Consider the following 14,659-nt stretch of genomic DNA (forward strand, 5'->3'; position numbering starts at 1 on the left):
GCTGGAAGGGTGCCCGGCGTCCACGAGTACAGATGTTAGGGAAAGATTAAGCCTAGAAAGTCTTTCTTCAAATTCAGAGCGCCGCTAGCCAGGGTAAAATTTAATATTTCAGTCTTAGCTGCCTCTGAGTTGGGTTTTTAAAAGGGGGAGGGGGGTGTAGTTACGCACACGGGAGAGGGTGTGAGAGCCTGTTGACGAAGAGACTAGGATTTTTCCATCGTTTTATTAAAAACTTCTAAAGGTCTAAAATGAAAATGTACACCTACTACAACAGAATCAGTTTGTACACTCACAGTTAAAGTGCTAAAAATTAAACGTTACAAAACCGACACTGGACTACTGCAAACGAGTCTAGCAAGAGCGGAGCGCACGTCAGGTCAGCTACGGCCAGGCACTGCCCCACGCCAACAGCCGCGCGCACCCCCTACCTACAGGCCCCACGAACACGAAAGCTGCCTCCTCTCCCATTCGGAAACGGCTGAACTTACAAAACGAACGCGAGCGCGTCAAGGGACGGCGCTGGAAGAGGTGGCAGCGCCGTTACATGCACCGAGTTCCCCAGCGCACGGACCCGACAGCCGCTCGCGACAGGCAAAAAGCACGTCAGACATCCCGCCTCGGGTGAAAATAAATCCCGATGCCGGTTATAAACAAAGCGCGTTGGGATAAGGAGTGGAATTTCACATTCAATTCGATACCCTGCTGTTCAAGGCGAGCTCGGGCGGCTCCGCTCCGCACCCCGGTTTCACGGTACAGCCGGGGCTGCCCGCTCCCCATTGCCATCTTTTTTGGGGTCCCCACCCCCCGGCGCAGCGCCGCGGGGTCGGCTCCCTGGGAAGGGTGGGCATCGCTCTAAGGGCTGCCCCAACTCGCCCGGCTCTTCTCGTGGCCTCCCTGGGCCCTTCCCGAGGGGTTTTCCCTCCCCTCTTTGCTGGAACCCTTTGGCTGCGGCTGGATTTCCGCTTCTCTCTAAAGCTTCCGTAGCAAAATTTAGGTCTAAGCACTAAGAAAACGGAGAGCGCTTGAGAGCGGACAAATAAATTTACAACTGAACACTCTGGCTTTTTGCTGCTGTCGGATTTTTTTACGCTTTAAAAAGATGAGCGCTACCGATCCAGCGGGGGGTTCCTGAGACAGCCTTTTCCACGCAACGTGACCTCATCCCTCATTCGCGATATTTCAATGCACCACAAGAGCTACGAAGGGATTAAGAAAGAAGGAACGTGGCAAACGCGGGGGAATCTGTCGTCGGCGACAACGGAGGCGGTGTCTGTGCACCAGCCGCAGCCCAGCAGCCCCCAGCCATCTCCTGCTGCGCCTGGACAGGCCGGCAAAGGTCTCGGAGCAAAGCAGGCCGTGCCACGTCGTATGGGATAAAACAGGACCTTCAGCTCCCTGGGAACAAGAAGCCATGGATTTTATGGGAAGCTCTGATATCGCCATCTCGCACAGCTGTATTGCGGGCCTGCGGCCATGGTGCGTGCAGGATGGAGGGACCTTAACCTGCCGTCGGGAGGAGCTGGACAAGCTGGGCTGTGTCCAACTTCTCTGCCTGCTTCCAGGGAAAGAGGGTCGGGCTTTTAGCACATGCATCTGCTGGGGAGGGACAAAGCACCGCCGTTCAACCCCGAGGGACGCGCGTTCAGCCACAGGTACATCAGGTCGGCCCAAGCCCAAAGCAACCGGGGTGTTGGGACAACTGCAGAACTGCCGTCCCGGCTGGGGGCTGAAGCTCCGGGGGAATTTCAAGATTGGCACCGGTCCCGGAAACCAGGCGCCTGGGCTGGAGCTCTCGATGGTTAGCAGGGGCTGCCAGATAGGAAAGCACCCCAAAAACACGCCTCGGTACCCCTGCCAGAGAGGGCGGCTGGGCCGCGGTCAGGCTTGGGGACGCTTCAGAGCCGATGAGTCGGGAGCCGAAGCCCCGCGAGTGCCCTGGCCGGGGAATCTTACACGTGAAACCTGGAACAGTCCTTGGTAAAGGGCTCTGAAATCCCGGGAAGGAACGCTTTGCAGAGATCGAGGGCGGCATGCTAATTCAGGTGTTGAAGATAAAAGGGAGGGTTTGGGATTACAGGGGTGGGGACGGGGGCATCAAACCCAGCCAGAACTCGAGTTTTACACTTTAACCACCTCTCCGGGGTGACAGGAGTCTGCCCCCCGCGTACGGGATACACGAGCAAGGAGCAGCTCGGAGATTCCCATCTGGAAACAATACGGGGACTAAACCTCACAAATTAACAAAACTTCCAGCAGGATGTAGTTCAAACCTCCATCATCATTCCCCTCCCTGACTCTAAACAAGTCAAAGCATTGCTACGATTTAAAAAAAAAAAAAAAAAAAAAAAAAAAGAAAAGAAAAGTAGTACTGGAAATTGAGCCAAGAAGACGAACATAAACACTTGAGCTTATTTAGTTGTTACAGTGCTCAGGAAGACTCAGCTACCCGGCTCCTTTTGCAGATCCAGATTCCTAAAACTATCGTCCCTTTGGAGCGGCAAGTTATTTAGTAGAAGCTGAATTTGAAAATAAAAAAAAAAAAAAATAAAAAAGGGTTTCACCTTTGTGGCTTACGGGGAATTGTAGTTTCGCCAGGCTCAGTCGCTCAAAAGATTTATTATTTTTTTTCCTCCCCATCTGCTTTGAGAGGGGTGATCTCTGGTACCTGGACAGTCATCCCTGCGGCCGTCCCCCGGCGCTGTTTGCTGAGCAAACGGCACGGCAGAGTCTGCTCTGCCCCGGGGCGGTCGGTGCAGCAGCCTCCAGCCCTGGATTCCCACTACGGAGAGCGCGGAGCTGCTGCGAAGCTTTGTTATTCCCTGTTGGGTTTGGTTTGCGCTTCTCCTTTGGAGCAAAAGCCTGGTGGAAGCAAGAAAGACAGTTCACGGTAAATCTATTTGTAAGACACGGTGACTCCCAGAGCAACCTTTGATTTCAGAGCGCACGGTTACGTGCTTTGCTTTGTGTCAGCAGCTACAATTAAAATGAGTAATTGCAGCGCAGCTCCGTTTCTGCCCTGGGCGAAAGCCTCTGAAGTTCGCACCACGGGTTGTTGCCCTATTCCTGCCCTCAAGGTTGTGCCACCTAAGCGCCTACAAAGGCTTTTCAACATGCCTCAAACGGGTCAAAAAGGGAATTATGTAAGGACAATGAAAAAATAAGTATTCATTTCCCAGCAATGATCTGTAGTAATTACTGAGGTAGGTTTAAATGCAATCAGTGTTTCCTCACGCGGAATGAACCTCACAGGAGATGCTTCAGAAGATCTCCTGCACCATCCAAGACGTGCCTTGACTTTTGCCTGCGGCGTCAACGAAGACTTGCTGTACCCCAACAGATTATTTACACACAAAAAAAAGCCCAAACTGAGAATTCTCTACTGTGAATCTGTGGGGAATGAAAAGAAAATAACTTACAGCAGAGGTCGATGGGTGGGAAGCTCCCTGGCTGGGAAGGAGCCAACAATTTACGGTGGACACCTGCCTCCTCCTCCTCAAGACAGCAAATGCAGCGGGCTTCTGGCTGCTGCATCCCGCTTTTTTCCCCACTTGCGGGCAGCTCCTGCCTCCATTTCTCCCACCTGTGTCTAAATTCCCACTCTCCGCTTGCTCAGGGCGGAGAACCCTCCCAAGAAACAGCCTTGGCACAGCAAGGAAGGTGGGGCCATCCCCGATTCAACTCCTCCTGTCTGGTTTGGCCTCCGCCTTCCTCACCCAGGCTGCGGGGTTCGTAAACAGGATTTCTTCCGTTTCTAAGGAAGAGGTTGTTGATTCCAGTTTGGGCGACAAATTCAGCTTTTCTATTATTATTGGTTTTTAAATAGATCAGGAACAGGCAGTCTCAGCTTCTGTACATTAATCCAAAAAATAAGTGGCTGAATATTATCTAGATAACTGGTTTTAAAATTGATCTCTTCCTACATAAATTGTAAACAAGTAGAAAATTTAAATAGTATTTTGTAAAAAAAGCAAGGACAATACAATTATACAAAAATCACTCTTCCCTGCCTCTCTCTTCCCCCCCCCCTCCCACCCCATCCCAGCAACGGAGCCTCAACAGCTCCGGTTAAGAGCTGGTGATCATCAGCGGAGTTTCCTCTCCTTCTCCAGAACGCTCATTCCTGTGTTGCATTTCCAGTGTAATCATGAAAACCGCCCGCCGGTTCGCACAGCCGTCCTTGATACAGCACTGAACATCCGTCCCCCGCCCCCTGCGCCTGCTGAAAACAAGGATCAGTTTGTTATCTGCTCAGGGAGGCGCGCGGAGGAATTCCTTCAATATTCACGAGTTCCCTTATGCCTGTAAGAACAAAATCTCAGCGCGACCCTGCCAGCGAGTTTCCGAGGGTGACACCTACCGACATGCAGAGCCATTGGAGGGGAGGGGGGAGATGTTTTTCAGCAAAGAAATTCAGCAACGGTGTCTGATGAGTAACAGTTATCGAATAAATAATTACCTACAGATAGGTTCAAATGAGGCAACCAGCTTTTTACTCAATAATTCAAGACTGCTGAACACTCTAGCTCTGACGCAAGTACAAGACCGCCGGCTTCAACAGGAAGAAGCCAGTTTCGGCTTCCTGATGGACAAAATCAGCACCCGATGAGAGGCATGATAATACTGAGCGTTATCACATCACGGAGGAAGGGACCGCGAGCCGTGCCACCACATCGACTGCTCCTCTCCGACAGAAGCGGCTCAAGCGCTGGTGCCATCCTCTTCGATGACGCGGTTCATGCTGGTCCCGTGCGTGATGTGTGTCATTGGGTTGCTGCTGAGATCCCTGATGCTGCTGTGACGCGACTGTTCGTTAAGCCGATGAGAACTGCTATGCCTGGAATGATCAGTCAGTCGTGACATGCTGCCATGAGGTAGTCTTTCTTCTACGCCTCTGTAGCTGCAGGGAGTGTACCTAATTTATAAAAAGAGAGGACAATTATTACTATTGTTGCCGCCGCAGTCAGGAAAGAATGTAAATAAATCTCGGTGCATGTGCACGCACACGCACACCAACACTCCGCTGTTGTGAAAAACGTCATTGTCTGTTGAGCTCAGTCTCTGGCTTATACAGCCCCCAGGCAAAGTGTTTCAACTCCTTCTCCAGGCCGGTTCTTACTGCAGCGCTACGGACGGCATTGATCATTAGGTGAGTAAAGTAATGATAAATTATGTTATAAACCTTAACTACACCTCAGGTTCGAGCGGGTAACGTTTACTGGTGTCCACTTCAGCAGGGCAGGGACTGCTTACACAAACAAAAGCCAATTTACACACAGACAAGAGCAGCCACAAAAATACTAAACTGACTTTGGGAGAGGTGTTTTCCCACGCACCGAGATGACGTAGCACAGATCACCACTGCCTTTGCAGGAAAACCCACGACAAACACACTCACGCCATGTAATTCATGAAGACTAGCAAAGACTCTGAAAAACATCATGGCATTTTTTCCCCTTTCCAATCCAGATGCTAACAGGGAGAGGAGACACAATGAGAGAAAGCAAATACTAGCAGAACTTCCAGTTTTAGCAACACGATCACAGAATCCCAGATTCCCAGACTGGCCGGGGTTGCTGGAGATCATCCCGTCCAACCCCTGGCCACAGCAGGGTCACCCAGAGCAGGTGGCACAGGAATGCGTCCAGGCGGGGTTGGAATGTCTCCAGAGACGGAGACTCCCCCACCTCTCTGGGCAGCCTGTGCCAGGGCTCTGCCACCCTCACAGCAAAGTTGTTCCTCCTCACGTTGAGATGGAACTTCCCATGGTCGCGTTTGTGCCCGTTACCCCTTGTCCTGTCCCCGGGCACCACTGAGAAGAGCCTGGCCCCATCCTCCTGACACCCCCCCTTTCAGTATTTACAAGCGTTGATAAGGTCCCCCCTCAGCCGTCTTTTTTCCAGACTGAAGAGACCCAAATCCCTCAGCCTTTCCTCGTAAGACGATGGCCAAACGTGCGACTAGCAGAGGCTTGTCCAATTTTCTACAAGATTTTAAAGAGAAGACACGTACCGGCCGTCACGCGAGCGGTGCAGGCTGCCGTGGTAGCTGCTGACTTTGCTGTGGACGCTGCCCGCCTTGCTCCTTTGGTCGTCCAGCATTGCCAGCTGGGTGGAGGAGGCGTGAGTCGAGGTGCCCTGGGTGGAAGTGCCTCTCGACTTCCGGATGATGGGGGTGTTGGGGTCCCTCAGAAGAGACTGAGCAAAGTCTGGCTCTTGCAGCACTTGGCGACTCTCATTTACAACCCTGAAGACGACACGCAATTTGAATAGTTAACACTCAACAGAAAAGTGATCACAGCAACAGCACCGTAACTATTTACAAATGGAACAGACAAATATTACAGCTTGGCAAATAAGACCATTTATTTACATTGTAATATCTCTATTTGCCTAATTTTGAGGCGCCTCTACATTTGCATATTTTAGCAAAGTTCATATTCTTGCCTCCCTCCTGCTCCCTGTACCTGACCCTCTAGCCTGGACGTGTGGAATAACGGCCCTGTATTTGCTTATGGCCTTAGTTTACAAATACTGCTGAAGTGAAGAGGCTGCCCCGGGCAGCGGTGGAGTCACCATCCCTGGAGGGGTTTAGAAGACGGGCAGTCGTGGTGCTTAGAGATACGGTTTAGTGACGGTTTTTGTCAGAGTTGGGTTGATGGTTGGACTCGATGATCTGAAAGGTCCCTTCCAACCCAGGCGATTCTATGATTCTGTGATAATATTGCTGAAAATCCTTGAGATAGTGCTGTGGCTCAGCAAGCTCAGATTACCCGGGGAACTGCCTCTCAGGGAACACGGGAAGCTGCATCCTCGCTCAAACGAGCATTTAAAATCTGGGTTAAAACTGGCAGCAGGAGAAGAACACCAGATGAAATACGACGTAACTAATAACACACACGCAACTGGCCTATAGCTGTTAGATCAGTGGTTACAGTCCCCCAGCTTCCCTGTTTGCTGAAATCCCTTGCTGGGAAGGACTGGCAGAGGGGCGCACACGTGGCCGCTCTACCATAGCGTGATGAAAGGAGGTGCTGTCACATCCTCCACATTCCTTTTTTCTTTTTTTCTTTTTTTTTTTTTTTTTTTTTAAAAATCTCTTTTTTTTGTGGGGATGCCTTTTCCTCCCCTCCCATTCTCTATATTATTCTTTCATGTTCCGTTTTCTCCGCCTGGCCAGCTCCTCTTAATTTCTGTGCTCAGGGAGCTGCTTAAGGAGAGAGGTTTGTACGGGCTCTGCCCCATACTGCTCAGCGAATGGGGCCGGGGAAGGAAGCTGGCTCCAGGCAGACGCCGCTGTGCGCGGGAGCTGCTCTGCTGCTGCACCAGGAGAGAGGACGGCACTTCCAGGAGCCACCCAGCTCTCCCCGAGACAGCGCGTCCAAGATAAGGCAGTCCTGTAAAACAGCTCCCTCCGCCTTCGTTAACTCCATTCCTGTCCTCTACCCACCAAACTCGTACGTCACCTCGATGTAAATCCTATCTAAATGTATGCACATGTATTAAAACCATATTAAGTTGTTGTTAACCCCCTGCATATCTTAGTAGGTTATCTTTGGGAGAAAGAAAAATTTACTTCAACTCTACGGAAGGTAATTTCACTTCAACCTTAGCAGAAGGCCAGTTCTGTTGAGGATGGAGAAGTCAAAGTCCTGGGCCAGTCACTTAAAGGCTTGCTGGATGTGGGCATCTATTTTGAAACATCTACTTATGCGACAGTATTTACGATTATGAGAATAGCTATCCATAGCTATCGCATAATCATATAGACTGTCTCAAATTTATGCCATACCTAAGTATAAATTCATTTCAGTCTCCCAGAAGCTGTAAGGCATTCTTGCTGTCATTTTATCACACTGGGCTTTAGCTCTAATGCATAAGGGAAGATTAAAAGCAGAGACAATTGACTTTAACTGCAATCATGGTGAAAAGAACTTACATTTCATTTCAGTTTAAAGGTGTGATTCAGTTGACTAGATAAGCACATTTATAAATAAAAGATTTCAATTCCACCTTTCAGTCAATGGCAAAGAAGTCATAATATTCAACCGAAACCCAATTCTTGTTAAAAAATATTTGGAAATACACGGACCAATGTCTATTTGATTCTGGGACCAAAGAATAATTATGGAAAAATAAGCAATTCTTCATGGTTTTTTTTAGCTGTAACTTGTCTTGTCCTTCCTTGCTCCATTTTGGATAGTGAGACATTTCTAAGAAAGCTGCCCCTGCCCGTTCCTGTCTTTGCCTCCATGAAAAACTAACCACATACTCTTCCAGGACTACAAGGGGAGAGGAGATGATCTGCCAGTTCTCAACCAGTTTATCTATATCAATACTCACTCTTTTTTCCTGCGCCCATGGAAAAAGCTAGCCCACTCGAAACAGGTCTTTTTGCTTCCAACCCAGAAGACTGAGGGTATCCCAACGACCAAAGCCATGAGATATTTCATCAGAAAGAGAATCAAATCTGGACGACTCATCTGAGTGACCTAGAGAGGGCAAATAAGAGAAAAGAAGATTATACAAACCATAGTTCATTACTGCATTTATTAACTCATTTAAAATAACTATCTCTGCCTTGAGCCAAAGTAAACATCAACAGGGTTCCTTTGTTTCGTGGTTCTAGAGAGCACAAGTGAGTGCGTTGTGCAGCCCACTGCTGAGGAAAACAAAAGATTCAACTGCTGTGAGGTCCTGGCCTTTATTTGTATTTCTGGTCTTTTGTCTGTGCCCTGAATAATTGTGAAATATTTTCTAGTCTACAAATTATAAGGACTCGTTTCTTTGCTGGAATTAACCTATATAAAACCAGGTGTGGTTGGGAAAAAGCCCAGCGAAATGCTTCATGGGATGTTCAACGCCGATCCTTTATTCCTTACCCTTCAGTGGAGGGTTGTACTTGTAGCTTCCCTCTCTCAAGAGCTCGAGGCGCTGGCGAGGTGCGACTGCCCGAGTCTTACCCACCCGGCAAAACTCCCACCTCTCCCCAGCTATTCAACAGCATCAACTGAATTTGAAAAACCTCTCCATGTCTATTTTTTACAAACATTTTGATATGCAAAGGGTTTGTTTGGAAAAGGTGCAGAGACGATGCAAAGATCCTATTTCTAGGAAGGTCTGTAGAGTAGTTTTAAAACAAATAGGCATCTGGGGACTCTTGAATTGATAACCCAACTCAAACACCGAACCTTCAAGGACAGAGACCTTCAAGTGCAAGCCTGAAAGATATCACCATCTTCTTACAAGAAGGCTGTAGAGGAGAGGAATTATCTTATTTTAGTGTAATTAAGTCTCTGTAAGCATTTGTGTGACACTATCACTTACACTACGACCACGGAAGGTACTCTAGATCTCAAACATCCACTGGCCATTAAATGACTTGGCGTGTAGGCAGAGGTTCCCCACTTTTCATCACAGCGGAGGAAGAGTTGGTCAGAAAACCTACATGAGGGATCAGTCAAGAGACTCAACCGGGGAAGACAATAAAACCAGCAACCGGGGAAGACAATAAAAGTGCCGACAGCCAGGCTGAGTCTGAAGGAACAGGTCTGCAGAACATCTCTAAAAAATTCCATTGTAACAGGGGATGAGGACTCTGAACAGAGATGGCATGATAAAGGAGAAGAACAGGTAGTGCTGTAAGCAGAGAAAGAAAATGAAGGCAGCCAGGAACCAAGGGAGAATGCGAATGGTCAGCAGATGATGTGAAAGGACGGGAGACGTGATGGCAAGAGCAGAAGGGACGGAAGGAGATCCCGTAGTGGGGGACTCCTTGGTAAGGCCTGACCGGCCTTTTACCAGAGCAGATCCAGAGCAGAAGGGTCTTCTGCCCGGGAGGAGCACGGCTAAAAGCAGCAGACGTGAGGCAGAGGAGGAACGTGACAAGCAAGGGGAAGATGTCAGTGCCTGTCTCATATCGTGACATGTGACAGCACGACGTTCCCACTAGAATGGCTTTAGGATGTGTAATGCTAAGGCTGGAAAAGATGTTTAAAAAAGTGGAAATTTGATTGATCTTCCGCTAAATTCTCCTGATGCCAGCAGAAATAAAGCAGGCACGTAATAGGATAACAAAGATCCACAGATGGCTCAAGGATTAATATATGGCGGGAGGGTTTGTGACTGTTTAATCGTGGGGGATGCTCATGAAATTAGGTCTCTTTCCAACAAGGAGTTCCTGCAGCAACAGCTTTGAGACCAATGGTGACGCAGCTGGTAAAAACCGTTATACTTAAGAAAGCAATCGGGTATCTACCGGCCTGTTTAAAACAGAAGAAAATACCAAACGAGCTGTTTGATCTGTGCAGCAAGAGTGAGACTGAAATATTTGGTACAGTTCTGGGAATCCAGTTTGAGTCCACCTTCCTGGCAAGCAGAGGGGTAGAGAGAAGGGAACAGCCAGCCTGTCTTCCAATAACCTTGTGCGACCTATAAACACTCAAAGGTGAGAGAAAAAAAATAATCGCTGCCTAACATGAAATATCTAAACACTTAAATGGCAAAAAACCCACCTAGGAGTATTTAAGCTAAGCAATAGGAAAAAAATACGGCTGCATCAGCCACAAAGAAGCTCCTTACAGGAGCAAGACTTTAGAACAGCTTTCAAACAGGAAGGGTGGCGACAAGCATCTTTTAAGGTTGAGCGTTATCTTTTAAGGTTATCAGTTTACAAAAGACGTTGACAGTGACAGGCAGAGTTTCCCTCTGATCCTACAAGCCTATATTAATGTAGAAACATGCATACAATCTCCTAAAACAACAGCAAGAATCATTTTTTTTCCCCAAACTGAAAATCTGAATTCAATGTAGTCACTGTGTCAAGATGATTTGCCAGAAGCAGGCTCACACCCCAACACTTCCCAACCATAGAATGCTGACGGGCAGCACAGCGTCTATATGGAGCAGCAAAAACACAGCATTCATTGTTTTAATACTTTGGATTATTACACATTTTCAAATACTATCACCGTTGTAGATGGAAAATTAGGAGAGTGTAAGTGCCTTGCCCAAAATTGCACAGCACAACTGTGGCAGACTAGCACATGACCACAAATCAGGGCCATTGATTTTGGTCTTCAGGAACTACACGCCCATCTTTCAATTACATGTAGAAACATAATGAGCGTCATTATAAGATGTTTCCGAGAGTTCATCTTCACATGAAGTGGGGGATCAAGGCTCTCCCCGTGTCAGTTCTTTCCTCAGCACTGCTTCCATCAAGCTCTTTCCCAGGAAAAACAAGGATACCGAAGGTCTTTGATGACACTATGGACGCTTGCATCCATTTAACAATGCAAAACGAGTCTGAAGGCTTTCTAGGCGGTTTTGTAGTCAACCTGTGAGATCCCACTCAAAAAAAACCCAACACATTAACAATTATCCAATAAAAAATTATCCAACAAAATTAAGCTCTCAAAAATTAACCTTATTATCTCATTTCATAATGTGCGAATGTGGCATTAAGTGGAATAAATGGTGAAATTCATTGTTTCTTAATTAAGGTAATATTCAGGTAAGTTTTTATATTTACATATAACGCTTGTCCGCTGGGCCAAGTCTCCCTGGTGTAACTACCAGCCTGAAGGGAATTTAATTTTGATTCTTGCATTAAGAATAAAACAACAGTTCTAGCGCTAAAGCTCTCGGTTGCTCACTGTACTACGGGACATCTTTATTTTATTGACTGAGTCATACTGCTTTATGCCAGAGCCAAGAGAAATCCGGCGCTGTGACGTGTACTGTTGCCCATACTGAACATAGCACAAATCCCTGCTGCACTCAGGAAATGGTATTGCTTCCATGAAGATATTATAGTAAATCACTTGATATCAAAATTTCTGGCTCAACATATTCATGCTGGGTGCTATAAATAATTCCAAGCAAAAATTAAAATAAATATACACACCAAATACTTTCAGGTGAACGGGAGAACACCCTACTCTTTGGCAAAGCTGGTTATTAAACATCATTACACAGATTTCTTGAAAATAAGCCTCTTTGCACAAAGCGAGCAATTCAAGCAGTAACGCATATTAGACTCACTGATCATTAATACTAAAGTGGCTGCACCTGTTTTAAACAACATATATCCACAGATTATGAGACATTTATAATAATTAACATAGGGAAAATAAAACTCAAAGTTACTATTCCAGGCTTATAGAACTGAGAATACCAGGTGTTTAAACCCAAAGCCTCCGAGCCCATTTCTCAGAAGCATGGCTGGCACTCACGTCACTCCAAGCCCAAAACGCTGCCGTTTTCTTTCATTAGGACAGAGAAGGGGTTGGACATTTTTTAAAAGCAGTAAATCTATGCAAAAACTCACTCGTGTTCACCCTCAAAACTTAAGCCCAGGAGATTTTCACTTTTGCTATACCGCCCGGCGATTTAGGAAGGATAAAAAATACAACTTACAACAGGGAAGTGCTGCAGACTTTAGCATCGCTAGATATATTCACAATACATGAAATTATAATTTGACCTGGAATAGCCAAACTTCACACACCACTTTACTCAAACGCAAAACATTTTCCAAAAGCATCTGCTAATGGGATCCGCTTTGCTACACAACTCCAGCATTGATAGCTCCAGAGAGAAGGGTCCTTATTTATAGTAAATCCTCCCTGAGCGCGAGTACAGTGTTGAAACCGTTTCAGTAGCACTTCTGCTGTTTTAAAACCATTTTTTATATACCCTCAGCTTCCAACGCGCAGCTCGGCTACTGCTGCTTACGCCTCCTGCTGAGGAGATCCAGGTAACTGGGACTACCGAGGCAAGCGTGAACCGGCTGAAGCATCAATGCCAGCAATTCCAGCATTACAAAATCCCTGGCTCTTCCTTTTCTCGACAAATTCATTGTGCAAGACCCGACCTCTTCCAGAACTATCCAACGCATGAAACCTCAATAATTTTCGGGGAGGGAGCGCTTAGACAAAACTCTAATGCTGTCCACACTTCTACAATAATCAGCATCTTAATTTTTACAACTTATCTCACTTAAATGACTAAAAGAGGAGACAAAACACTTCACTAAATTCCAGACTTCCATAAAACCATATGACTTCTACATGTGTAACCACCTCTGAAGACAACCGTGAAAACCGGACAATTTCTATTTATCTTCTTAGAGATAAGATGATCAGGGAATAGATGACGCAGTCCTAGATGCTGGAGAAGACCATCCTCCCCTGCCTGCAGAGAATATAATTTTCTCCTTTTCTCCAGCCCACAGCTCAGCTTTGATTCTTTGCAGAAAGCCTTTTGCAAATTTGAGGCAAGAGAGAAGTCACCCAAGTTTTGGGTATAACAGAAATGAGGAAAAATGGGCAGACTGATTAATCAACAAATGAGCCACTCGGGTCTGATGCCATCCGCGCTTATGTAGTAAGGTCATTTCATGCATTTGTGACCTGCGTTTTTAAAAATTCAGAATATAAACAAATATTTTTGAGCTTAAACAAATGCAAACTTCTTTAAACACCAACTGGGTCTATACAGCTCCTTAAAAGTGAGGACGAAGGGAAGCACCTGAAGAAACAGTATGTATTTATTGTTCTAACAGAAATATTTCAACTTTCAGTGAAAAATGGTTGCAATTTTAAAACTACTAAAATCAAAGTGTGGTAGAATATAAAATTTGGAAATGGCGAGACAGCAAGTACAGGAAGACAAGTTTTCCTTTTAAAATTGTATTCTTGGATAAAACCTCTCCGCAGTAAGAAGTTCTGAATGAAAATGTTGCTTTTAGGAGAACAACAACAAAAAGGGTAAACTCACATCATTGCTACTGTTTGCTACAAACATCAAAGTTTGTTTAAGAAACATCCCCAGAAGCCAAACTCTTGACATCACTGAAAGGAGGAAAAGAAACTGAAATGCAGTTACTACGAATTTAAAATGTATTTTCATCTCTTATTTTTCTACAAAACCCTTCACAGCTGCTGACTTACGCTGAGCTCCCTGTAACAAACCACACATACTGTAATAACAAGGAGTAAAAATCGCTAACGTGAACTCCCCGTGCAGCATTTCCTCTTCTTTTACAGAACTGCAATGCAAGCAAAGCACTGCTGATCATGATTATGTGGTAATTTTCTCAGGAGACAGACTGTTAAATATCATAAAAAGCACATTCTCAGTGGCACAAGGGAAAAAAGCGCCTAAGGAATACACTCTATTATTCTTTGTGCTTTGATTTTAAGTGCGTGGTATGAAGCTCCTGAAACTATAATTAAAGATTTAAGAGTATTTTAGCAAGGCATGTTGAAGGCATTCTTTGTTGCATTTTTGGGTTACAAGAGGTTATTGATGCACTGCAATAATTTTCATACAGTAAGATGCTACGTCCCTCTACCCTTCATCTAGAGATGTGGGACACCCTCGGGTCCTCCGCAAAGGGCTTAAACACTGAGAAATTTTAGATATTCAGCTTTCAAAGTAGGGACCTAAAGGGGTACTTGATCACAAAATACCCTCTGCAACTGCAGCACCATCCAGCTCACCTTAGTTGGCAATTTTAGGACTTCAATCTTAACTGCAGATTGTGCATTACAGTAATTCTCCTGGAAATTAGTTCTGTATGAGCATTAACTTCAACTTTCAGTTCTGCTCTGCAAGTAATCCAAGTTGTGAAATGCTAATAAAAAGCCCCAATGTGC

At 46.1% G+C, this 14,659-nt stretch overlaps 1 protein-coding gene across 1 annotated transcript in view; it reads right to left on the bottom strand.

The window, feature by feature from the left end:
* Positions 1 to 4,529: 4,529 nt before the first annotated feature.
* FZD3 (frizzled class receptor 3) overlaps positions 4,530 to 14,659 on the bottom strand; it is a 61,347-nt gene continuing 51,217 nt past the window's right edge. The window contains exons 5-7 of the mRNA XM_054195378.1: positions 8,340 to 8,488; positions 6,010 to 6,243; positions 4,530 to 4,912 (exon numbers count right to left, since the gene is read on the bottom strand). Of these exons, the coding sequence (XP_054051353.1) occupies positions 4,699 to 4,912; positions 6,010 to 6,243; positions 8,340 to 8,488 (597 nt within the window). The 3' untranslated portion in view covers positions 4,530 to 4,698. The remainder of the gene's footprint in view (positions 4,913 to 6,009; positions 6,244 to 8,339; positions 8,489 to 14,659) is intronic.

This window comes from Rissa tridactyla, chromosome 3, assembly GCF_028500815.1.
Source record: "Rissa tridactyla isolate bRisTri1 chromosome 3, bRisTri1.patW.cur.20221130, whole genome shotgun sequence".
In the NCBI taxonomy this organism is placed as follows: Eukaryota; Metazoa; Chordata; class Aves; order Charadriiformes; family Laridae; genus Rissa; species Rissa tridactyla.